Source organism: Argentina silus (assembly GCF_951799395.1).
Source record: "Argentina silus genome assembly, chromosome: 5".
NCBI lineage: Eukaryota > Metazoa > Chordata > Actinopteri > Argentiniformes > Argentinidae > Argentina > Argentina silus.
Genome location: NC_139659.1, coordinates 7261592 through 7287348, shown reverse-complemented (window position 1 = coordinate 7287348; position 25757 = coordinate 7261592). Strand labels below are relative to the sequence as shown.

The window sequence follows — 25757 nt, the reverse complement described above, 5'->3', positions numbered from 1 at the left end:
TCTGTATATATACAGTATGTGTGTGGGTGGTTTTGAGAGTGTGTGGGTGGTTTTTAGAGTGTGTGTCTGTGTGGGAGAGAGCCATATCTGGAGTTAAAAAAGTAACAGATCGCCCATCCTCACAGAGCAGCTGTTCCTTCCCCTTTCACCCACTGAGAGAAAGAGCCAAACAACTAGCAGATGAGGAATATGTAATTTGAGACGGGGATTGTGATTCAATCAACCTGCTGCTTGATCAGACCAGTTTGACTCATTGTCATTGACTCATAGCCTGTAACTGAATCACAATGCCAGCAAGTCCAGGGCCATTTGAATCACAATGCCAGCAAGTCCAGGGCCATTTGCATCGCATTTAATCTGCCTTAATCCCATCCTCCCTAATCAGACAGGTAATCACAACAGGTAATTTACAAGCAGTCTCCAGATCCACTACAATGTTGACGAGAGAGATGTAAAAATCCCTTTGGTACTACAGTGAGATTAGAGGATTGTCTGTGCCACTAAATTAGAATTGAGCTCAGTGGTTTATGGAGAGATGCGTGTCAGTTCTTACCTATATCTTTATAGTCCCTTCTCTTGTGTATATCGTTTTTGAATAACAAACATCCTCCCTGCTCTGCTCTCGCTCTCTCTCTCTCCCCCGCCCCTCTCCCTCACCGCCGGTCCACAGATTAGAGCTAATCCACCACTCCTCAGAAGAAACATATGCTCTGTAGGCAGACTAAAATGGAGTCAATGGTAATACATGGTGTAGTGTCTCTATATATAGTTACATCATTTTTATACAGAAAATGTATAACTCAACTCTTGACACAATGTTTTTGCTGGGGTATACTCCACCTGCATTTCAAATCACATACTATTACACAATGTTTTCATATATGATTATCTATTTGTCTGTAATCTAAAAAGGAAGTTGACACAGGAATGACCTCACACAATGCACAGGCTACAGGACACAAATGTATGTGGTCCCAAATCTAGACATACCCGCTTCCTTTCTTCCCTACAGTTTGTGTCACTTGTGTTTTTTAAAGGCTATTCTATTCTAGCAAACTCTGGTCTATTCTATTCTAGCAAACTCTGGTCTATTCTATTCTAGCCCACTCTGGTCTATTCTATTCTAGCAAACTCTGGTCTATTCTATTCTAGCCCACTCTGGTTTATTCTATTCTATTCTAGCCCACTCTGGTCTATTCTATTCTAGCCCACTCTATTCTATTCCATTCTAGCAAACTCTGGTCTATTCTATTCTATTCTATCCCACTCTATTCTATTCTATTCGAGTCCACTCTGGTCTATTCTATTCTAGCCCACACTGGTCTATTCTATTCTATTCTAGCTCACTCTGGTCTATTCTATTCTTTTCTATCCCACTCTATTCTGTTCTATTCTAGTCAACTCTGGTCTATTCTATTCTAGCCCATTCTGGTCTATTCTAATCTAGCCCACTCTGGTCTATTCTTTTCTAGCCCACTCTGGTCTTTTTTATTCTTCTAATATTGTTACCATAACCCAGAGCTATCATTACTTTGCTAACACTGAGCTATGTCCGGAATTCCCAGAATGAGAGGTAATAATCTACTGTGTTCCAGGGAAGAGTGGTGGTATTGTTCAGCTAATAGAGATCTTGTGGTTTCCTCTCACGGGTCTTATGATTGCACGGACCTGAACTCGCAGTCAGATACCATGAAACCCATGACATTGCCACAGGCAACCTCTCAGACTGTCAACCTTTCCCTATCTAACGCTTTTCACCCTCTCACCCTGTTACCCTTTTCTTACTAGTCCCTTCTCCCCTTTCCGACCCTCTTCCCTCTCACTCTCTTTCAAACTCTTGCCTTTTCACCCTCTCCCCTTCTCTCTTACCATTCTCCCTCTAGCCCTTCCATCATCCCACTTGTTCAAGACCCATGCTGCCAACAGGTAAATACACCACCAAACAGTTATAGGTTATGTGTGTGTTTATGTGACAGGGAGGTATGCTAAACTGAACATGGATTAACACCGGACTGTGATATACTTATAGCTCTGGCTTTCCTCTGAGTCAGAGTATGGGCTATCACTGCTATTATTTGGAGGAGGGAGGGAGCAAAGGACGGAGGGGAGGCACTGAGAAGATGAATGAAGTTGGGACAGTAAGCTTTGGTTATGTCATTGAGGATTAGAATGAGAGCTTTAAAAGTCTTTAAAGATTGAGCAATTTTGGTGGGGGAGTTACACAATGGTACAGTATGTAGGGTGGGTTTGTGTGTGCGCGTGCGTGTGTGTGTGTGTGTGTGCATGTGTGTGTGTGCATGTGTGCCAGAAGAATCACAGCACCCCTGCCCATCTCATAGCACTTACTTCTCCCTATAAACCAACTTATTCACAGTATTATACCTATGTCAACAACACATGGATGATTGTTAACAGGTGTTCTCTGGAGTAATGTTCTGTTAGATTCCGACAGATCATTTGCATGTCTGACCATGGACACCTGGGTAAAAATAAGCATGACTAACATACTGATGAGTAGAACCATCTTTGATTTGAAGAAACAGTTCTAAAGTGTGATTTGTGTGTTACGGCCTACCTGTACCCACTACAGTAGTCAGTTGTTCAGTACTGTATTATGAAGGAGGAGCTAGCTTCCTTTTTAGGTATGGATTAAGTGACGCAACCCCAACAGCCAGCGCCCCTCCACAAACCGAAGCACAAGCTTCAGTTGCGAATCGGACAGACGTCAGTGAATATGGCGTTTGGTTAAACTGGCTTGTCAGGCGCATTAAAAAACACCAAATCTAGTCATTTAAAGACGTTTTCGTGGAAGTAGACAGGGATTTAAATACACATACGAAGTCCGTTTGTAGTAAAATACGCTGCTCATTTCGAGTATTCCGAGCTGTCAAGAGAACGTTTGCCGCTAAGCAGGCAAAGAAAGGGGCGGGTGCGACTGCTACTAGCCTGTCAGTGCTAGCTCGCTAGCTATCTGAGCTGCTACATTAGCTTGGTAGTATTGATCCTGCCAGGTGTATATTATTTCGGAGGAAATCTAACGTTATATTTACCCGTTATTCTCATCGTTTCTGAAGGACTTTTGTCCGGATAATGCCAGCTAGCTAGCGAGATGTCTTTCTAATCAGATGTCACGCTGATATTATTGAGCTGCCATACGTTAGGTTTCTTATTCATTTGTATCAACTCTATAATTTAGCCAGCTAATTTGGCAGACTTAAGATAACATCAACAATGTCGGATAACCAGAGCTGGAACTCCTCGGCCTCCGAAGAAGATTTGGAAACGGAATCGGGACAGCCTGTTGGAATCGCTGAGTTCGGTGGAGTCCTCAGCAAGGTACGTCAAACATGCTTTAGTTTAGCTTGGGTTGTCCGGACGGGGACAGTAACAGTTATGTCTTACCTATTTCCCCCCGAAGGCATAGCTAGTAAACTACAGTTTATTGCTAGCAGATTGGCACTGTGTGAACTAATTTACCAACCTAGACTAGAGGACAAACCACAGCAGCAAGCAATTGCCAGAAACCCAGGCATGATGCTGTTTTTGTTTGTTTGTTTATTCGCAATGAACTGATATACTGTAGATGGTTTGCATATTTGGTGTGCAACCGTACACCTACTGATATGTACTTTATAGCATCCCATTACAGCCCACCTTTTCTCGACCGTGGCTTTAGTGCGTCGGGGGTTCTCTGAAAGCCCTAATGTAAAACTGTAGTTACATTGAGTACACATTACTCATAGACAGTAAACAGTTGGCGCCAAGGATTGTATTGAGAAGTGTCTGTGTTGCGTCTAGGAGATCATCAGGTTGACCTGCCAACCAAGCATGTTCTGTGAACTTCATGCACGTCATCATGCTAAACTCACCTGCGCTCTAAGCTTTTGAAGTAATCTCTGTACACTGAACTATATATGAGAATTATATTGATGAATGGGTATAGACTACTCCTTACACAACTATTGTGTTTCAAATGTAACTCTTTGTGAGTGAATGAACTTTAAAAAGTTTATTTATGTTGTTCAAAGTCAAATAGGCTGGTACCCAGTGTGTATAGGCACGGTGTCAGTGAACTTTATCAGATAAAATATGTGTTGTTAATCAGTGCAACTATAGTGGTCCTCATAAGATGCCTTTTTAAATGTAATGCCAATTCCTCTTCCCTATGTCAGTGGACCAACTACATCCACGGCTGGCAGGACCGTTGGGTGGTGCTGAAAAACAACACGCTGAGCTACTACAAGTCCCAGGACGAGAGGGAGTACGGCTGCAGGGGCTCCCTCTGCCTCAGCAAGGCAGTTATAACAGTGAGTTGTTGTTGTTGTTGTTGTTGTTGTTGTTGTTGTTGTTGTTGTTGTTGTTGTCGTCGTCTACTTTAAAACCTCACCACTCAAGTCCCACTCCAACACTCAACATGGTAGAATACAAAATCTGACTTGAATGTTTGAGATTTGTGTGATTTTGACAGACACAGAGTGATAGAGGGAGAGACCTAGGGAGGAGGATAGAGGGAGAGACCTAGGGAGGAGGATAGAGGGAGAGACCTAGGGAGGAGGATAGAGGGAGCAAGTAGAGAGATTTGGGACATTGCGGTGTGTCCTGGCTCAGGCTGTTTGCCGGGTCATGACACGCGCACACACACCACACACGGAAGGGCTGGCCTGGTATGACTGTAAAGTGCGGTGGGGTAGTGCCAAAAGACATTTTGGTTTATGTACAGCAGCAAGGTGAAGACAAAACCGTGAAGCAGCACCCTAGGGTCTCAAAGAGGGACTGAAGCGGAAAACAAATGGAAAAGGGGTATAGCAGGGATATTGTCGACTGAGAAACATTGAATTGCCTGAGTACGCTTCGACAGAGGAAGAGAAAGTCTCTGAAAAAGTGGGTGTGTTTTTCAGGAGAACAGAACACACAGAACTCCTGATTGTGTGTTAATGCTGGAGGGGTAACTGGCTTGTCTGGTGACTCTACTGGTTTCAACACAGGCCACTGAGCCAGGAGGGGTAACTGGCTTGTCTGGTGACTCTACTGGTTTCAACACAGCCCACTGAGGCAGGATAAACAGCAATCTATTGACTTGGTGCTGCTCTGTCATAAGACCTTCATAAGGCTGTCAGGATAATGACTCAACACATGTCATGAGCATTTTTGACAGCTCAGGTACACCCACTGTGTACATCAAGGAAGGAGGGAGGAAGAAAAACAAACCTAGCAGGGATGGGGCAAATGTTAGGCTGTAACGGCAACTGACTGGTGAAGTTAAAGGCAGATCCCTTCACGTTTTGAATTTCTTCACCACTGTCCTGTAATGATTCAACTGCAAGCTCAGAGTTTCCCAGAGCTGTCCCATCTGTGTCTGTCGTCCCGTGCTGTGTGTTTTCTGTCACTTTCTTATCACATGTTTCCACCTTTCGTCACATCTCAGTGTGACCCCAGGTCAGTTATTGACTAACCCCAGTCCCAGTTGCCACACATAACAGTAACTCATTCATTTCCCTGGTTTTCAGGCTGTGCAGAGCCGTCTCCTCATTCACACTGTATTTATTCAGCTTTATCCACTCCCTAACAATTGTAAATATGAACTTCCACTGTATGCATTGTCCTATTTTTTTGGCCTACATTACACATGAAGGTCATTGAGGAAATGCAGTTGAACCTTTTAGAGCGTCATGCTTTCATATGATTGGAACGTTTATTCTACAAATGCCTCTCAAACTTATGAATGAACAGCTCTCTCACCAAAGTCATACAGCTACTGTATATGGATCTGGGTCACACAACCTGTTTCAACTGACACTGTATATTATCTAAATATCACCTGGCCTTTTTCAAGATAAGATAAAATACTCACAGCTCAAATATAAGTATACTTTATAACTTACTTGTAAACCACACACTGTTAACATAAAAAACAACACATAACAACCACAAGGATTATGTGCCCACAGACTAAACATGGTTAGAAGAAATGGCGATATGATTAGAATGTAAAATGTCTCATTGTGGGAGTTAAACACACACAGAGACAGGCAGCAGTGGTTGGCAGTCTGGAGTTCTGAAGAGGGATGGTGGAGTTTCCAATCATTGTGACTGCATTGAATGCTGCTGCTGCATTCAATTGAGCTGATTGCATTTTGTCTAAAATGTGCCTCTTTGCCTAAGGTGTGTGTGTGTGTGTTGGACCTTGCATGTGAATCTGCACGTGGCTGCAATGTACCATTTCTCCTGGGAACTGGTTACTGGTGACTCTCAAATAAGGTCACCCATTAAACTGAGCGTGTTCTGTATTACCCTCACTGAAATGGAAGATGTGTATCATGCTTGCCAGAGGCAGCTTTGCGGCCATGTGAGTGTAAACACACACACACACAACCACAGAAAGACCCTGTGGTTTATGTAATGCACTTGTTGTTGTTGTTGTTGTGTGCCTAATCCTGTGCTTGTGATACCTTTCCTGAGGGCAACAAGCTGGTCTAATATGGTTAGTTGGTTGGTTTTTAGCATGACAACATTGCCACGTGAGAGAACAAGCACTGATGGATTACATTCACAGCTTCACACCTGTCAGGACTGTGTGAAGTCACACCTGGGTAAAGGTACTGTTTACTCTAGCTAATTGTGAAAGAGAACTTGGCCTACTTGCCCTCAAGGGCTTGCTCAAAGAGTGTTTTATCACAATAGTTCAGGCAGGCAGTCGACTCAACACTGTTGGTGGGAGACAAGTGTACTCAGAGCTTAGTGATCGGTAGTCTGGTCAGAGTAAGCTAGAGGTGGTGTGTGTGCGCGTGCGCGTGCGCGTGCGTGTTGACCTCAGAGGTCATGGGGTTCTGCTCGAGATCAAAGTGTCACAAGCAGTACGCCCGTTCCCCGAGGGAAGCAGAGAAGACAGAGGAAGACTGAAGGGAAGAAAACAGACAATGAAGAGAGGAGAGCTTGACAGACTCAGGAAGAAAACAAAGACCCACATAGAAAGAGAATGGTGACTCTCCACTAAGGTCCCCTCCCATACAAGCGGTGTTAAGTTTCACTACTCACCAGACAGTTCCCTGTCTGCAGCCCCTTCTGCTTTGCAACTATTCAACTCATTTGATGGGAAATGAACCAAATAGCACCCCCCCACATCCCCTCCATTTTCCCCATCCCTCCTCCACTTAGTGCGTGTGCGTGTGTTTGGGGCCAAGTAAAGCCGTGGCTCGGGCCTGTATAACGGTTGAGTGGTCAAACAGCACAGAGCCTTGTGGTTCTGCAGCCTGGGCACTTTCCCTCTTCTCGCTCTCTCATTCACTCTGGATTTGGACTGTCAGCTGAATGCTATTAAAACGTGACTGCCTCCATAGTCTGGCCAGTGCTTAGCCAGGGCACACAGAGCGCTGAATTCAGGGCCAGAGAGGGTTAGGGGCTGTGTCTACGTGCTCGAGCGAGAGACTGTAGTCTCTGGTGTAACAGAAGAGTCGCTCCCTTTCCTGAAATGATGTTTAAAGAAGGTGCATGTCCTATTGTCCCTCCGGCTATTCATAGGGCCCTGGAAACACAAACACTTGAAAATAGCTGAGTACATATGAAGCTATTCAGTTAAAATGTCATAAAAGGCAGCATTGGTGATCAAGCTACCAGCTGTCTTTTTGGGTATTAAGCCTGTTTTTTTATTGGAGTGGTCTGAGAGTAAATGTGGTGTTTTGTTGCTTACATCAGGAAAGGGAACATTGGTTTTGTTTTGTATGTATGAGGAGTTAACATGCTTTTGATTAAACCAAAAAAGCACTATTTGGTATCCATTACACTGTTGAAAAGGCTGGAAAGAGGCCCAGAACTCAGATATTTACAGAACAGTGTAGTAGAAAAGCCAAAGTGCTCCCCTTCAGCCACTAGCATTCATTATGAGCTCCAGATTTAGCCTCAGGACCGAGACCACACAAGAGGAATGATGTTTTATCGATTCTGTGCCCCTCTCTCTCTCTCTCTCTCTCTCTCTCTCTGTCTTTCTTTTTCTCTTCTGAATAAGTGAAGGCTGTTGGCAATGTTTGTCATATCAAGGCTGGCAAGACGGAGGGGTCAAGAGCATTTACAAATGTCAACGATGCTGTGTGTGATAAGTGATGTGTGTTTGAAAGGTACATTACTGCCAAATAGCCAAGGAGAGAAAAAGACACAAACATTTTCCTGGCAAATTCTTAATTCCGGCACAGTGATCCAATGCTAGCTGTGAGTGATGTTTTGAGAGGTGTTCTTTGCGCCTTACCCAAAAGGCCCATTTCACTTTACAGTACATTACTAATGTAGAACTATCTCAGCCCTGGTCCTGGAGAGTGCTACAGATTTAGCAAGCTTTCCAGCTCTTCAAACCCATTAGCCTCAAATCCATCCATCTCCTGCGGTAGGGAAGCGCAACGCGAGGGAAGCTGAATCACTGCAATCAGGGCTATCTAGTAAACCGCTGAATCAGTGGTTCATGCAGGGTTAACGCTCAGGGTTGACATGGGTTCAGAGCTGTGTCTGCAGAATGTGATGAGTTGGAGGTGAAGACGTGTAGTCAAGTGTTAAATTGTGTAGAAGTCTGTTAAATGGGTGGAGCTGTTTCAGTTGAAACGGCTGCTTATCCTGTGCCTGTGGTGCAATGCAGCCTGCTAGGTTTTGATAGAGAGAGACTGAGAGAAAGAGAGGTAGAATAAGGAGGGCCAGCGAAAAGATGGGAGTAGAAGGGTGTGGGAGATGTAGAAGGAGGAGGGGAGAGAGAGAATGACAGGCAGGCCATGGGGGATGTTGAAATTGACAAGTATCAGTTGTCTTTAAACAGGAAGTGAGTCTCTTCCTGGCATCCTTGTGATTTCCTGTGCGTAGAGGAACGAGGTCTGTAAGAGAAAAGGGGCCTGGGCCACATGTCTCTCGTCTGTGTGGCTTTCTGGTGACCAATGTTGCAACCTCCTCCTCCCTTTCCCAACGTTCTGTCTCATCCTGCCTTTTCTTCTCTTTTCCACCATGTTCAGTGTTTCCCCCTCTTGGCTCTGTTGCTTCCGAGCCTGACAACATGACATGTTGTGCTATGTTGTTTCAATGGAAAGCTATGGCGTATGCAGCCCTGAAAGTTGCTTTGTGGATCTTTGCTCCTTGCTAAGAAAATGGAGGGAGAACACTAGTGTCTATCTGTGTGTGTTCCATCCTGTCCTACCCCCTCATGTCTCCCGTGGCTGAGACATTGGCTTACCTGTTGTTCACATCTGGGAAACGAGCACTGAAATAAGGGGAAATCATGTTTGGCTACGCATATACACTCACTGAACACTTTATTAGGAACACCTGTACACCGTCGCATGGTGGAGGTGGTGTAATGGTGTGGAGAATGTTTTCTTGGCACACTTTGGGCCCATTAATACCAATCAATCATTGCTTGAATGCCACAGCCTATTTGAGTATTGTTGCTGACCATGTGCATCCCTTCAATTTACCCATCTTCTAATGGCTACTTCCAGCATGATAATGCACCATGTCACAAAGCAAAAAAGCATCATGTCGTCATGGACCAGAATCTCAAAGGAAATGTTTCCAACATCTTGTGGAATCAATGCCACGAAGAATTGAGGCTGTTTTGAGAGCAAAGGGAGGCCCTAGCCAGTATTAGTATAGTGTTCCTAATAAAGTGTTCGGTGAGCATATTGGCCTGCTGCAAATGTTGAAATTAGTTTCATAAGACCTGAGAAGTCTCCACATTGGTTATACGTCTCAGGCAGACAGGCCTCTTTTGGGAATAGCTCCTCTCTTCTCAGCTCCGGGGTTTGTGACTTCACACACGTACACCAGCTCAAGGGGTGGGAATGGGAGAGAGGGAGGGTGGGGGCAGCACCTCTTCAAAAGCCGAATGGGAAGTTTATCCTGGGAAAGATAGGAGCTGAAAGAGAAGACCACAGTTTGATCATGTTGAAGTTAGAGGACTCCTCACCACATGCTACAGAGGGTACTTAGGAAAAATAAAAATAAGAGGGAATGAAAACATGAGAGGGGAGTGTCAGTTCTCGCTCCAGTGAGTGTGTAATGGAGCAGAGATATGGCGTTGAAGGCTCTCAGTGAGGCCGTTTGAAATTCCACAGTGCTGCCCTCCTTCAGTGTCCCCGCTTCGCTCTGGAAATTACTCCTCTTCACAACTTGACATCCTGTACACACCACTTCTTCATACTCAACAAACAAACATCTATGCACACAAGGGTTGGGCGGTATACATTTTTTCACACTTATGTTGTATGTGGGTATGCGGTATTCCTGCGAAAAATAAAGGCTGGCGGAAGCCGTCTTTACTCCACATATTTAATCTACATTGAAAAACATCAACAATGTTGTCCACCGTGTGAATTTCTGGAAAAAAAGCTAGTCTGTAGGCATTTTGACTCGTTCTCAGTCGGGTGTGACAAAGTGGACGGTTAATGTCATGTATGGCGTCATGTTAACTGATGACCACATATCCGTTGTCAGCAAATAGCTGTCTGAACCCGACAGCAGCACTTGATACAGACAGATATCCCATCCCAGCTGTTAATGGGTGTTTCAGTTTGAGGGGAAACACCCTTCTCTAACCTTAGGTGGGAACAAACAGCTTAATTTGGCAGTTTGATAGATAACCCTAACCCTAGATTATGATGGTATTGAAAAGCACACCGTGGGCATTTTCAAATCCCGCGGGATACAGTGTTGCCATTATACCGCCCATCCCTAATGCACACATACACACTTAACTCACATTAATTCACATGCTACTGCTATGCACATTACTCAAACACACACATGACTACTCTACTATGCTCCTCTTTTAACCAACATAGGCACCAGACGGAGGTCCTGCCAGTCTGTCAGCTCTGAGGTTGACTGAGTCTTTGGCCTTCTCCAGACAAATGACCCCAAGCTGTTTATTTTAGCTTTGGTTCCCAGTCGTCCCTCCAGGTTACCCTCCACCCTATTCCTAGTAGCCCTGATTCCCAGTATACCCATGACCTCGGACCCCATTCCCAGTAGACCCCCATAGTAACCTCAGCTCCATCTCTAGCCCTGAAGACTTTTCCCATGAGGAGGAATGTTCCAGAACAAACCTCTCTGTGAGACTGATTTAGACTCATCCATCAACCCTCGGTGCATCTCTCGTCTAATGGATTCAGCTCAGGGGGAGATGCGTGTGCTGTTTATATACATGTATTGTAAAGATGCTGCTTGCTGAAACTAACCCAAGAGAAGATCCCCTGGTCCACTGCTTTTGCGATTATCTTGGGGTGCATCTCAATAGTCTGACATGGTTTATTTCCCTCTTTTTTACTTCAAATGCACCAATGTGAAAGAAGTGTCACTTGTATCATGGACAGCTAGACCTTAACAGTGAATGTGTATTCAAGCGTTGCTATCCCAAATTGAACCTCTGGTCTTCTCAGCTGTGCCAAGTTTCAACAGAGCTATATTCGACTCCTCCGCTGAGTCCTCTTCTGAAGAGCTGGCACATGCTCATGCCTTCACTGCCAACTCATGAGTAGTACAGTACATTTCTGCTGAGAAACAGTTTCTGTTACATTTTCAGATGTTTCCATAGGCCGACTGAAGTTTGGCATAACCTTTAACCTAGTTCTATCTATCAAAGGCCTACTCATTGCTCCAGATGCATATTGTGGGATCCACATAACAGTTGGTGTTAAAACATGGAGACATCAGGTCACTTTTGAGGTACCATCTGACCTGACAATGTCTGCTAAACTTTGATTTTGGGGCTGGACTAGGCTACATAAACCATCTCTAATTCTGACAGATTACTGTAAATGTAAACTGTGTGAAGAAGAAAGCCTTGTCATAGAGCTTTAAGCTGCAAACAATGTCCTTACTTGCTGCCTCTGTCTTAGCTACTTACTGATCACTGCAACAGTTACGGTATACAGCTGGTTACAGTCCTCTTTTACTGTCCTCTAATTCATCCCCCCCCCCCTCCCCTTCACTGCAGAGGTGTCCTTCAGAGGGTCTAATGCAGCTCGTAAATGCTACACACACACACAAACACACAGAGCCAGCCAGCCAGCCAGCCAGTCAGCCTCAGGTGCGGCCTGTACCAGCACAGCAGATTCTAATCGAGCAGAGAGTCCACAGGAGAGACATTAGGACTTTCTGTCCCGTTAAACAGCTATTTAGCTGCCTCTCTACTGCTGCTCCCCAGAGCACAACCCATGAAATGGAGGCTCAGGTGTCTGGTGCTGATTTCAGGTTTTCTCTCAAGAGTATCTCCATATTTCTGAGACTAGGTACATGTTAGCTCCATATGCATAAGGAGCCAGCTTTAATCCCTGTTACTGACTGACTGACTGTCTGCTGCTCCAAATGCTCCACAGCCTCAGGTGCTGCTTGTGCCAGCACAGCAGTTGTCTCACATCATAGAGCCCACAGGAGACATATTAGGAGTCTGTGTCTGTTCAGGCCCATTTAGATGGTCATTTATGCACGGCTGCCTCTCCTCTCCTCTCCTCTCCCCCTCTCCTCTCTTCCCAGCCAGCTCTCCTCAGCTAAAGATGGAAAGCTTGCCACTTATCTAACTCTATTGTTTCAAAGTCATGAACCTGATTCAAATGTCAGATTGGATCTTAAGTAGGGTTATAGTGAGGGGTTATGACCCCTCTGCTGTCATCTGGTTTCTATAGCTATTGACCCAAAGCTTCAACAGATGATTTCTGAACTGAACAGTGGCCAACTAGCGAATTTACCATTCGTTTTTTTTTTCTCTGCTCGAAAAAAACAAACAGTAAAACTCTCAGACTTGGATGCTGTGGTTGTTTACAGGCGTTAACAGATTTCACATGTCCCAGCTGCTTTTATGGGTCAGGGTGCTCTCTCTCTCTCTCTCTCTCTCTCTCTCTCTCTCTCCCCCTTCTCCACTCTCCACCTATCTCTTTCAAATGTTTTGTTGATGTTGAATTGACTGTGCTGATGTTATGCTACTACTTTAGTAGGTTTAATAAATTCATATACGTATAACGCTGAGTCTCTCTCTCTCTCTCTCTCTCTCTCTCTCTCTCTCTCTCTCTCTCTCTCTCTCTCTCTCTCTCTCTCTCTCTCTCTCTCTCTCTCTCTCTCTCTCTCTCTCTCTCTCTCTCTCTCTCTTTCAGCCCCATGAGTTTGATGAGTGCAGGCTGGACATCAGTGTGAATGACAGTGTGTGGTACCTGAGGGCCCAGGATCCGGAGCACAGACACCTGTGGATCGAGTCCATCGAGCTGCACAGGGTAAGACAGTCCACAGACTAACCTTTTGACAACACAAACATGTGCTGATGGTCGCGAAGGCCTACCAAATCAATTTAAAAAAATGCTGCAGATTGTAACTGAATTCGCATGCATCGCGTTGACCCGCTTGAATTCACACCATCACATGGAATTTATATGAACAATTATTTTTTAAATATGTTTTTTTTTGCAACATCTGTAAATTTTTGTATCTGTTTGTGTTTCTTTCAGAGTATCAGAGAAGGGAGGAGTCAGAGGGGAGGAATCCCGGGCACAGCACTTGTCCCTCCACCGCCGGTGTGTTTACTGGCAAGTCTATTTGACCTCTACTCAATCCATATAACACACTACCCCTAACCTTGTTGTCTGTGTGTCTGTGTCTGTGTCTGTGTCTGTGTGTCTGTCTGTCTGTCTGTGTGTGTGTGTGTGTGTGTGTGAGCACGGTTGTTATCCAGACTGAAGTGCTTTCACCATTGAAAACAGGTCTTGTAGTTCAGATAACAGGGAGCGTGAGACACCAACTGTATTGTTTGCACTCAGCATGAAGGACAAAGCATTCTGGGAGCGGCTCTCAATGTTATACACAGAGGACTATGGGTAGAGAACTTTCATGTATATAATCTCCCTCACACACACACACACACACACACACACACACACACAGAGTAATGCGTTCTACTGGGCTCTGCATCACTGATCCAGCTTATAATCTTTTCCACAGACGCCTGATCCTTCTGGAATTAGGTCTTGTTACTCATCCCAGAGAGAGAGAGAGGGAGAGAGGGAGGAAGGGAGAGAGAGAGAGAGAGAGAGAGAGGGAGGACCACAAAGGGAAAGAGAGAGGGGTGAATGGTGTGTATTTGTGTATTACTGCCATACTTGTGTATCCTAGAGGGGAAAGTAGCCACTACCCCCCTTCCCCTCCACATTTTGCTCATTCTGGGCTTGGGGAAACCCCCCGTGTCACTCCCTCCTTGCTCCTTCCTTCCTCTCACCCCAGAGTGACTCTCTGACTCAGCCAGAGCAGGAGGGAATGAGTCACACACAAACACACACACACAGTATCCCCTTCCTCACCTTGGGACTCCAGTGTGAGTCACCATTCAAACTTTTGCCCTGCTAAGAGGCCCCGTCCCTTGCTCTTGCATTACTCACAAGACAGAGCAGCCGAGTGTCCACTCTCCAGAGAAACACAGAAACACCCTGATGAAGGTTTTTAATACTACAATATGTAGTTGTTAAACAGCCAGATTTAGATTTAAATGTTTTCTCCTTTTTCCACATTTTGAGGGTGGATCTAAAGAACAAGAATATGTTGACCAAAGGTACAGAAAGCAGGACAGGTAGATGGATGGTTGTATGCACTCAGGATGTTAGGAGACCATTCTACCCGTCTGCTGGCTGAAAGGCCGGGGGAAGTTAGGGGCATTCAGAAAGAAAGAAAAATACTTTTCATGAGCGTCAGCTCCAGGCCTGAGTCCTAGCATTGTGCAGAATCAGTAGTGTGTACACAAGTGGTAGATAACTGAATCACCACACACACACACACACACACACACACACACACACACACACAGAGACAGACTGTGGCGGCAGTATTCTCCACTTCACTGCTACATTCACCTCTCTCTTTGTAGTCATCAAACCCACAGGGCTGACTGACCTCAGTTAGACATCATGTTGGTTTATTTTTGTTTTTAGCAAACAGATAAAAGACAGGGCTTCATTCAATAGCAGCTATGTGATGGTTGCATAGTGGCTGTAGAATGAATGATAGTCAGAAAGAGTGCAATTGATTGGTTGCGAGGCAGACATTAGTCATTTAAGCCCATGAAGGCAATGAAAGGGTTACGTCTGGCCGTTGACCGATAGTAACCCCTGTGTTTATGAAGCTTGTTGTCGCCATGTGAAGTTGGTGTCCCCTAGTGGCTAAGAATAGAAGCACACTAAAAGTGACTGTCCCAAGACTTTTGTTGTAGATGATGGTGATGATGATAATGATGTCCATTCACATGGCGTAGGAACATGAGGAAAGATGAGTTTTCGTTTACATCTGTTTCGTTCACTTACAGACGGTAGACCCCAACCAGTATCAACCAAACCACATGGTCATGCACAGTAGAACCATGAATGAATGAACCATACCGTTACTGAACTACCAGACCTGTTCCACTCTAACCCCTGATCGTGTCAACTAGTGTTTTTTTTCTCTGTGAAATGTCGTGTGTTAGAACAGTGCCACATTATTTTTCCTCTAACTCAGATGTGTGTTAAGACTTAAGTGCTTTTTGCTGTCACTCGATTGGTCCCTCCCTCTCATACACTCTGCACTCCCTTCCCCCTCCCCTCTCTTTCCCCCTCTTGCCCTCTCTCTCTCAGACTGACCTACAGTGCCTTCGGAAAGTATTCAGACCCCTTCACTTTTTCCCACATTTTGTTGTATTATAGACTACATTTAAAATTGATTAAATTAAAAGAATCTGCCATTAATCCAATTTTAATACATTTACAGAAATTTCTAAAAACCTGTTTTCGCTTTGTCATTCTGGGGTATTGTGTGTGTGGATTAATGCAAATTCTTTTAATTTAATCAGTTATGAGTCCATAACTATAAGTGAAGGGATCTGAATACTTTCCGAAGGCGCTGTAAGTTAAGTGCCTGGGTTACGTAAGCAAGAGCAGGAACAGGGCGGCCACAGGTTCAACAGGAAGTCACTTGATATTCCATCCTGTGTTGCCATGGTCACTGTTGCTGTGTCACGCTGTGTTGCCATGCTGAGTGTCAGTGTCACATGGTGTCATGTCACAGCTGAGGTTGTGTAAGAATGCAGGAGAAGCTTTTGATGGTGGTGTGTGATGAGTTGAGTGTGTGGAGAAACACACTGCGGTGCTCCCTGGTGGTTCTTCTTGAATGTAGGCCTGCGTCACACACTCACCCTAATACATAATGCATGGGGTGAGCTTTAATTACCAGCACTTTAGATGAAGGCAATCTTGTTTTGTTCTCAGAACATGGACAGTGTGTTGGATTACAGGTGACACCAAAGAAGACTTTACATGTAACTTAATGTGATAGAAACACATGTCTTAAGTGCTATTGCATGCGAGGGAGGGAGGGAGGGAGGGAGGGGGGGAGGGAGGGATAGTTGCCAGAGAGAAGTTAAGTAAGGAGCGAGGATGGAGGGATGAATCATTTGCATACAACCATCCACATGTGCTCAGTCCCATACATATACACAAGCGTGGTGTTAGTTAGTGGAACAGTTCTAGTTTGGTGTGTGTGTGAGTGCACTCTAAATGGGCCTGTCTGAGTGCAACAAGCACGTCTCCTTGCCTGTATGCTCTAACTGTTGAGTCTATGTGTAGATGTTATGCTGACCATTGAGGCTGCTGTTTAGGCTGCTGTTGAGGCTGCTGATACTGATGTAGCTGCTCTCCTCTCTTCTGTCTCCAGGCAGAGTCTGGGTATGGGTCTGAGTCCAGTCTGCGGAGGCATGGCTCCATGCTGTCCCTCACCTCCGCCACCAGCGGCTACTCCGCCACCTCAACCTCCTCCTTTAAGGTGAGTGAGACACTCAGGATCTAGACAGTAGCTATTGCTAGCAGGGCTATCGACACACACCTGAGGAGTGCGATGGAGTGGCACAGTAAGATGACCCTGGACGCTCCTCCATACTCAACACTACGTCTCATAAAATAACTGTCAACAGCAGGACATGCTGTGTCTGGGTTGGTTTACTTTATTTTAATAATGAATAAATTAATTTTCTTTTTTTAAATGCATCTTTCTAAACTGAGATTTGGGATGGGAAGAAGTACTATAGGGAGGTTTGAGATCCTCAGGGGAAATGAAACCATTTTGATGTGAAGAATAATGTACTGTACTGAGAGTCTGTCCTGACCACCAACCCTCCCTGTTCCGCCAGAAGGGCCACAGCCTGAGGGAGAAGCTGTCGGAGATGGAGACGTTCAGAGACATCCTGTGCAGACAGGTGGACACGCTGCAGAAGTACTTTGACGGCTGCGCAGATGTGTCCAAGGACGAGCTGCAGAGAGACAAGAGTAAGAGCCGGGAATCAGATTCAGATCACCAGTTTGGTTTCTCACAAAGTTGCTTTAAATTCATCTGAGACCGAACCCCTCTGTGTTAGAACGTGAAGGAAGGCTTGTTCACTCTGTGAGAGTACCATACATGCATTAAGTAGAAGGTCAATCACATTCACTATTCATCTTCTCCCTGAGTTGATTGTTTTGTGTTGGTATCTTGTGTCTTCTTAACGTAATGCTCCAGTGGGAGGTGAGGGAAATCCTGATGGGATTTGACAGTCATCTGGCTGATTTAAGGATTACACAGTCTGAACATGCAGATGACTTTAGTTTTGACCATTGTGGTGCAAAAGCAAACAAACAAGCTTGCCATACTTGGTGTGCCCAGGAGGAATGCTAAACATGTGTGCATAATGAAAATATTTAGAGCTTTGGGGAAACATTTGCAGAATCTTTTGTGGAATGTGCCCCTCAGCCCCCTTATTGAGATGCGGTCATTCCAACCTCCCTCTCTCTCTTCCTATCCCCTTCTCTCTCACTTTATATCTCTCTCCTCTGCCTCTCTCTGTCTCTCTCTCTCCACTGCCAGAACATTTGCTCATGGCAGAGTTTGTGCTTTGTCACAACACTGAACGCCTGTGGATGACCACCAAGAATCAAGCCCTTCTTTTGTTACCCTTTAAAGGCCCCTTCCGCCCCCCTCTCTCTCCTCACCCCCCCCCCCCCCCCTCTCCCTCCTGAAGATGAAGCCAGACCATTGTTGTGATCTCAGTACAGTGGCGTCCTGTCTGTCTGTTGGCCGTGCTGGGTGGCTGTGTGCATGGGCGACTAGGCACTACCCTACTCTGGCCCTCTTGGCGGCTCTCTGTAAGGCCCTATAAGAGGCGTTTCTGTTTGACTAACACTGATCTCTCTTTCTCTCAGTTGTGGAGGATGATGAGGATGACTTCCCTAACACTCGGACAGATGGAGAGTTTCTGCACAACAACAACGGTAGCAAAGAGAAGCGTAAGTGCAGCAGCTTTCTGTTTTAAATTACAAGATGGTTCATTTAGTTTTTAAGGAGGGGTGCCACAGCTGCAACACGTCAGTCAAATGCACTTCCTGTATAGTCATCCTACAGTAAACAATTGAGGCATTTCAGCTTTGTACGCAAGAAGAGTGACTTGGAGACAATCAGAAGTGTTTTTAAAGTAACAACATATTTTACAGAACACATGAGAAACTTCCATTTGATGTTTTGGGCGCTCATTTCTGTTCCTGAATAAATGTTGGACTCCCCCCCCCCCCCCCCCTCTCTCTCTCTCCTCTCCTCCTGTGCTCTCCTGTATCTACAGTGTTCTTGAGTCCCAAGGGCATCAATGGGATAGACTTTAAAGGCGAGGCCATCACGTTCAAGGCCACCACTGCTGGGATCCTGGCCACCCTCTCCCACTGCATTGACCTCATGGTGAAGAGGGAGGACAGCTGGCAAAAGAGACTGGACAAGGTACAGTAGCAGCAGAGGGTTAGAATAGATAGAATACATTATTGGATTGCAACAATCGTGGTGTGTGTGTGTGTGTGTGTGGCCCTGCAGCCATACTGGGTACATTGAATGTTCGGTGAATTTATAGAAGTAGATTTTAAAATGAACAAAAGTTCTTCTCTTCTCTTGCTCTACTGATATGGCAACGCTTTGTGCAACGGTTGATTCCTGTGAAAGTGTGTAATTTTGAGTGTGTGTGTGTGTGTAGGAGATGGAGAAGAGGCGGAGGATAGGGGAAGGCTACAAGTGTGCTCTGTCTGAGCTGAAGAAGAAGTCCCACTTTGGAGGCCCAGATTACGAGGTGAGGTCATTGCAAACTCTCATACCACATATCTTTAGGATATGCTGTCATACTTCATACACTTGTTTCACTTAGCTTCCGTGTTGTCAGTGAATTGCATACTGAGGTAACCGTTGTCATGTTTCCCTTCTCTCTCTCTCTCTCTCTCTCTCTCTCTCTCTCTCTCTCTCTCTCTCTCTCTCTCTCTCTCTCTCTCTCTCTCTCAGGAGGGTCCAAACAGCCTCATCAATGAAGATGAGTTTTTCGATGCGGTTGAAGCTGCTCTTGATAGACAAGACAAGATTGAGGAACAGGTAAACAGATGAACCTTCAGCCAATGACAAGACACAATCATGATACAACTATTACAGTTCCTAATGAATCGATACATGCCATCACTAGCAGTGATTACTTAAAGACAGTAACCGTGTGTGTGTGTGTGTGTGTGTGTGTGTGTGTGTGTGTGTGTCCAGTCTCAGACAGAGAAGTCAAGGATACTGAGGTCCAGCCCTGTTCCCGCTGGAGACATCTACTCCTCCATGGGCACTCACAGATTTGCTGACAAGGTAATTTATGTTCTTAACTCAGATATTACAGAACACAGATATTACATTACCCTCATCTCCTTCATTCAATCGCTCTCTTTTTCCATTTCTCTCTCTTCCCCTTGCTTTCTCCGTCTGTCTTCTCTCCTTCTATTTCTCTCTCCCCCTACTTGTCCCCCTCTCTCTCTCATATATATATATATATATATATATATATATATATATATATATATATATATATATACACACACACACACACACACACACACACACACACACACACACACTCACTGGCCACTTTATTAGGTACACCTGTTCAACTGCTTGTTCACGCAAATATCTAATCAGCCAATCACATGGCAGCAACTCAATGCATTAAGACGACCTGCTGAAGTTCAAACCGAGCATCAGAATGAGGAAGAAAGGTGATTTGAACGTGGCATGGTTGTTGGTGCCAGACAGGCTGGTCTGAGTATTTCAGAAACTGCTGATCTACGGGGATTTTCACGCACAACCATCTCTAGGGTTTACAGAGAATGGTCCGAAAAAGAGAAAATATCTAGTGAGCGGAGGTTCTCTGGGCAAAAATGCCTTGTTGATGCCAGAGGTCAGAGGAGAATGGCCAGACTGGTTCGAGATGATAGAAAGGCAACAGTAACTCAAATAACCACTCGTTACAACCAAGGTATGTAGAAGACCATCTTTGACGGCACAACACGTCGAACCTTGAAGCAGATGGGCTACAGCAGCAGAAGACCACACCAGGTGCCACTCCTGTCAGCTAAGAACAGGAAACTGAGGCTACAATTTGCACGGGCTCACCAAAATTGGACAATAGAAGATTGGAAAAACGTTGCCTGGTCTGATGAGTCTCGATTTCTGCTGCGACATTCAGATGGTAGGGTCAGAATTTGGTGTAAACAACATGAAAGCATGGATCCATCCTGCCTTGTATCAACGGTTCAGGCTGGTGGTGGTGGTGTAATGGTGTGGGGGATATTTTCTTGGGCCACTTAGTACCAATTGAGCATCATTTAAACGCCACAGCCTACCTGAGTATTGTTGCTGACCATGTCCATCCCTTTATGACCACAGTGTACCCATCTTCTGATGGCTACTTCCAGCAGGATAACGCGCCATGTCACAAAGCTCAAATCATCTCAAACTGGTTTCTTGAACATGACAGTGAGTTCACTGTACTCCAATGGCCTCCACAGTCACCAGATCTCAATCCAGTAGAGCACCTTTGGGATGTGGTGGAACGGGAGATTCACATGGACGTGCAGCCGACAAATCTGCAGCAACTGCGTGGTGCTATCATGTCAATATGGACCAAAATCTCTGAGGAATGTTTCCAGCACCTTGTTAAATCTATGCCACAAAGAATTCAGGCAGTTCTGAAGGCAAAAGGGGGTCCAACCTGGTACTAGCAAGGTGTACCTAATATATATATAAAATCTCTTGCGTCCTCTCTCTTCCTCAATCCTTTCTCTGTTAAATCTTAGTCTGACACGTTCTCTCCTCTGTGGTTCTTCCTCATCCATCTCTTATCATCTTCCCTGTAGCCCCATAGTCACCCCTCCTCTCCTCTGGTAGTCACTGCCCCTCACGAAGTCCACAGATTCAGCACTGAGGTAACAGCACCCGGGCTGAGTTACTGCACATCGGTCCCCCAGTGTCTCCCTGTATACTGTACAAATGGCTGCATGAGAGCTGTTACTTACAGTTACTGTACAAGCTTAATCCAGGAATGAAGACCCAACTATTCACTGTGCTGTCCAATCCACCCAATATAGAAGCACATGGACCCAACCAGTCTCTGTCCAAGCTAGCATGATGTTTGCTGCCCCTCTGACATTGCTTTGGTGATGCAGCACAGACATTTGCTTGGCATGCCAAAGCTAATCTGTCACCAGAACACAAGTGGTGCTTGTCTTGTGTTTTTTCTCTGTGAGGCTCTGCCTATGCTGATGATACCTCTGACCACTCATCCAGACTGACTAACTCCACTGTACGCACCGTTGACAGATATCCGTGTGTGTGTGGTGTGTGTGCGTGTGATTAATATCCCTCTGACCGTGTCTGTCACTTCCTCTTCCTGTGTGTGTGATAGGTGGAAGAGATGGTGCAGAATCACATGACCTACTCCCTGCAAGACATGGGCGGAGACGCTAACTGGCAGCTGGTGGTGGAGGAGGGAGAGATGAAGGTGAGCGTTCCACCCAGGGGCTCCTGTTTCTAGACAGAACCTTGCTAGCATTGCGCTCCAACCACTGAGCCATTGTCTCCGTCCCCCACACAACCCTATGGAAGTATTGTAACAAAGTTGGTCTGTGCACATGGATAGGTTGAAGAAGACACAACAGCACTTCAGAAATTCCAGACCTGTCCTCACATTGTGTTTCCCCGTGTGTGTGTGTGTGTGTGTGTGTGTGTGTGTGTTTTCAGGTGTACAGGAGAGAGGTGGAGGAGAATGGGATAGTCCTGGACCCTCTGAAGGCCACCCACAGTGTGAAGGGGGTGACGGGGCACGAGGTCTGCCACTACTTTTGGGACACAGACGTCCGTAACGACTGGGAGAGTAAGTGGCGCCAACAACGCTTAGGTTGGGGGTTCGATTCCCGCTGAGACCATATACACTGAAAAATGTATGCACTCACTGCAATGTAAGTCACCTTGGATAAAAGCATCCGCTAAATGGCATATATTATGATGTGTTAAACATGGGTTTACACATGCCGACCACACCGGAAGATGGAGTGGTTTTCACCTCTCCTACACATTATTATATTAACCTATATTACACTTCAAAGAAATACATTCAAGTGCCATTGGGCAACAGTTTTTTTTTTCTCTACAACGCGTCCTGACATTGTTCTGATGTTTCCTTGTCCTCTCCCTCTTTTCAGCCACTATTGAAAACTTTAACGTTGTGGAAACGTTGTCAGACGCCGCCGTGATCGTCTATCAGACACACAAGGTAAGTGGAAACCTGTGAGGTGTGCGTACACACACGTACACACGCATACACACACACGAACGCGCGCATGCGCACACACAAAAACAAAACCAACTCTGCCATGAGTATCTGCAGCTGGCTCACTAACACCTGTGTGTGTTTAGCGGGTATGGCCTGCGTCCCAGAGGGATGTGCTCTACCTGTCAGCCATGAGGAAGATCCTGGCCAACAATGAGAATGACCCAGACACCTGGCTGGTCTGCAACTTCTCAGTGGACCACGACAACGCCCAGGTGAGTCTACTCTACTGATTCATCAGATTTCAGATTTTTTTAACCTTCTGTCAATTGCCTTTATTTATTTATTTATATTAATGACCCACTGTGCCATTGTCATCATCAGCCCACCAACAGATGTGTCCGTGCCAAAATCAGCATTGCCATGATCTGTCAGACCCTGGTCAGTCCACCAGAGGGCGATAAAGAGATCAGCAGGGACAACCTAACATGTAAAATCACCTACGTCGCCAATGGTGAGTTCTATTCTATGCTGGGTGGTTAGGATATGACCCTGCTAGAAAACAACATTGGTCACATTGATTAGATCTACAATACAATATATACTGTGTTGACCACACAAAGGCTGTCTGTCTGAACAGGATCATTGATGAATGTAGGTGAAAGTAGAATGTCAGGTGAGTGAACAGATGTATTTCCTCTCCCTGTCTTAGTGAATCCGGGCGGCTGGGCTCCTGCCTCTGTCCTGAGGGCGGTGGCTAAGAGGGAGTACCCCAAGTTCCTCAAGCGCTTCACCTCTTATGTCCAGGAGAAGACTGCTGGGAAACCCATCCTTTTCTGAGGCACACAGGTAAAAGAACACATTGTACTTTTTACTATGATCATCGTTAGTCACAAATACAGGGCCTTTAAATAATTTTTGCCAAAGTAATGAGAGATTTGGATCTACTGATTGTTTGAATAGTTTTGAGACACTTGGTGATTTACATACTCCACTTGTTTTTTTTCCTCAGTTCCTGACCCTACCACTGGTTCGCCAGAGCACACAGAAACAACCCCCTAGCCCCAAGCTGCATGGAGCAAAGAGGACCCACTTCGCCCCTGACATCAGACTGTTGATAACAACGCTGCTGCCATAGCAACCTGAACCCATCCAAGCTCCTCTTGCTAGCTTCTACATGAGTTCCTCTGCTAGCTGTCTTGTTAGCGTCTATGCTAGCCCTCATTCTAACTTCCAAGCTAGTTCCAATGCTCATTTCCAAACTAGCCCTCATGCTAGTTCCCCCATGAGTCCTCCTTCTACTTTAGGTGTCATGCTAGCTTCCATGCTTATGCAGAGACATGTGAGAATAGCCAAAATATCAATTTTTCCCTTTTCTGGCAGAGATGTATATGGCAGAGATATATTGATATAATATATATAAATGTACGTATATGGTATAAGAAGTTTATAAGAAAGCAATTTTCAAGGCTGAACTGGCTCTATTTTAGTCCTGCTTTTTGTAGTTGTCCTTTTTTAAGAAATGGAATTTGTTCCTATTCTGTGTTGATTTTGCTTTTTATAATATTCAGTGGTCTCACAGCTTACTCTCATGCTGCTAATTTTTTCTAGTACGACAAAACGATTGGGTCCCCTTTTTCTGGAATGATCGTCTTGTTTGTGAAAACGAAACAAAAGAAGTCTAGAGGGCTGTCATTTACCTATGACCCCTATGACATAAGACTTGACCTTTTTGTTGACCGTCTCTCTGGTGAAAACACCACTTGCTGGTACTGATGGAGGGATGAGACAAAAAATGTTTTGTTTTGAAATGTTTATTGTATAAAAGCATCCATGTTTCTTTACTTTTGGGTTGTACATGCTGTATAGCAGCACAATTTACAGTTGTGATTTTAGATGTCTTGATTCATTGTATATAATGTCACCAACCATTTCACTTCAGATCCGTCTGTGACATGTCTGCAGTTGCTTGTTGTGACTGAATGGACTCCATATGCCTTAGAAAGAGGAATTAAGTAGGTGCTTTGGAAAGGGACAGGGGCTGATCATACACCAATGGAATCATTAGAAAAGTGCCTGAGGCCCTGATCAGAAACTTCCGCAAGAAACCTTCCTTTCTTCCTCTCTTCTTTAATCACAGCTCTGACATGTTGTGGAGACCTTCCTTTCACCAATCATGTCAGAACTGTAATTGTTAACATCAGGGAAGAGGAGGCCTTGCACGGTATTCCAACAGTGGCATTGTTTTACAGTAGAGGAAGGTATTCCTCGCTGGGTACTCCTGTGAAACAATAATGGTCTCAAAAACATAGTACACATTTATATGAAAAATGGGTTGTGGGTTAATCTGTGTCTAATTCATTTCATACTTATTTTAATCCAAACATTGTGATAATGCAATCAGCAGAAACAGATTTTCACCAAAAGGCCAGCTAATTGGTGGAGCCATATGCCAAGCAACTTTACTGTACAATTGAGACATTTGTGGATGGTGATGTGTATTGTATGCTGGCTTTCATTACAACCAGTTTCTGTGTACCTTGATTTGGTCGAAGTGATTTCACCTTTGTACGTTTACCCATTTGCAATGAAGTCCAATAATTTATTTGTACATTGATAGCACAAACAATGTATGAAGTTGTCTATTTTCTATTTGAATAAATGTCCAATCAGTGATTATTCCACACCACTAATAGCAGAACTGACTAAGCATAAACAAACACACAGACAGACAGACAGTTTATTGAGATCCTTAACACTAAGCCTGCCCTAAAATTAGCTGGACAGGACCCCTTGGTAAGTGGTCATGCTGTAGCGGTGAGGCAAGGTTAAGCCGGATGATACTTAGCAGTCAGCTAAGTGGAGAAAGGCCTGGTGATGTCCCACCTAAGATGCACATCCCTCCTAAGAGTTTAGTTTTTGTTAGTTGCATTTGCACTGAATGTAATGTAATTTGGGGGGAAATCTTGATAGTAAAATGGTCACTAAAGCTATTGGGATCTTCTTAAAACTACTGTGAAATTGTGGCACTATTTAGCCCTGTTTAGAAAGAACAATTAAATGATTCACATTCTTCTCCATTTTTGCTCTTCAGTGTTTGTTTTCCCTTTGCTTCTCAACTCATGCTCATGGTTTCAGCAAACACACA

At 44.9% G+C, this 25757-nt stretch overlaps 1 protein-coding gene across 3 annotated transcripts; it reads left to right on the top strand.

Moving 5' to 3' along the window:
- The first annotated feature begins 2734 nt into the window (after window positions 1-2734).
- LOC310804606 (ceramide transfer protein-like) lies at window positions 2735-25683 on the top strand. 3 transcript variants are annotated; one of them, XM_083669915.1, is made up of 18 exons: window positions 2735-3336; window positions 4173-4307; window positions 13116-13232; window positions 13464-13529; window positions 16687-16794; window positions 17159-17294; window positions 18204-18287; window positions 18617-18768; window positions 19016-19108; window positions 19315-19401; window positions 19561-19653; window positions 21746-21841; window positions 22081-22213; window positions 22542-22612; window positions 22756-22884; window positions 22994-23123; window positions 23322-23458; window positions 23622-25683. In XM_083669915.1, the coding sequence occupies exons 1-17, from the start codon at window positions 3232-3234 to the stop codon at window positions 23447-23449; spliced, it is 1863 nt and encodes a 620-aa protein (XP_083526041.1). In that variant the 5' UTR covers window positions 2735-3231; the 3' UTR covers window positions 23450-23458; window positions 23622-25683. The 3 variants fall into 3 exon arrangements, with proteins under 3 accessions (XP_083526041.1, XP_083526040.1, XP_083526039.1); XM_083669914.1 differs by having other exon boundaries at window positions 13464-13545; window positions 16691-16794; window positions 17162-17294; XM_083669913.1 differs by having other exon boundaries at window positions 13464-13545; window positions 16691-16794.
- Window positions 25684-25757: the final 74 nt, after the last annotated feature.

Bases quoted from the DNA above. Each gene is read 5' to 3' on its own strand.
- LOC310804606 (XM_083669913.1), top strand. From the start codon at position 3,232: ATGTCGGATAACCAGAGCTGGAACTCCTCGGCCTCCGAAGAAGATTTG. The intron at 16,795-17,158 runs GTGAGTGAGACA...CTGTTCCGCCAG, and splicing joins CCTCAACCTCCTCCTTTAAG to AAGGGCCACAGCCTGAGGGA. The intron at 18,288-18,616 runs GTAAGTGCAGCA...CTGTATCTACAG, and splicing joins CAACGGTAGCAAAGAGAAGC to TGTTCTTGAGTCCCAAGGGC.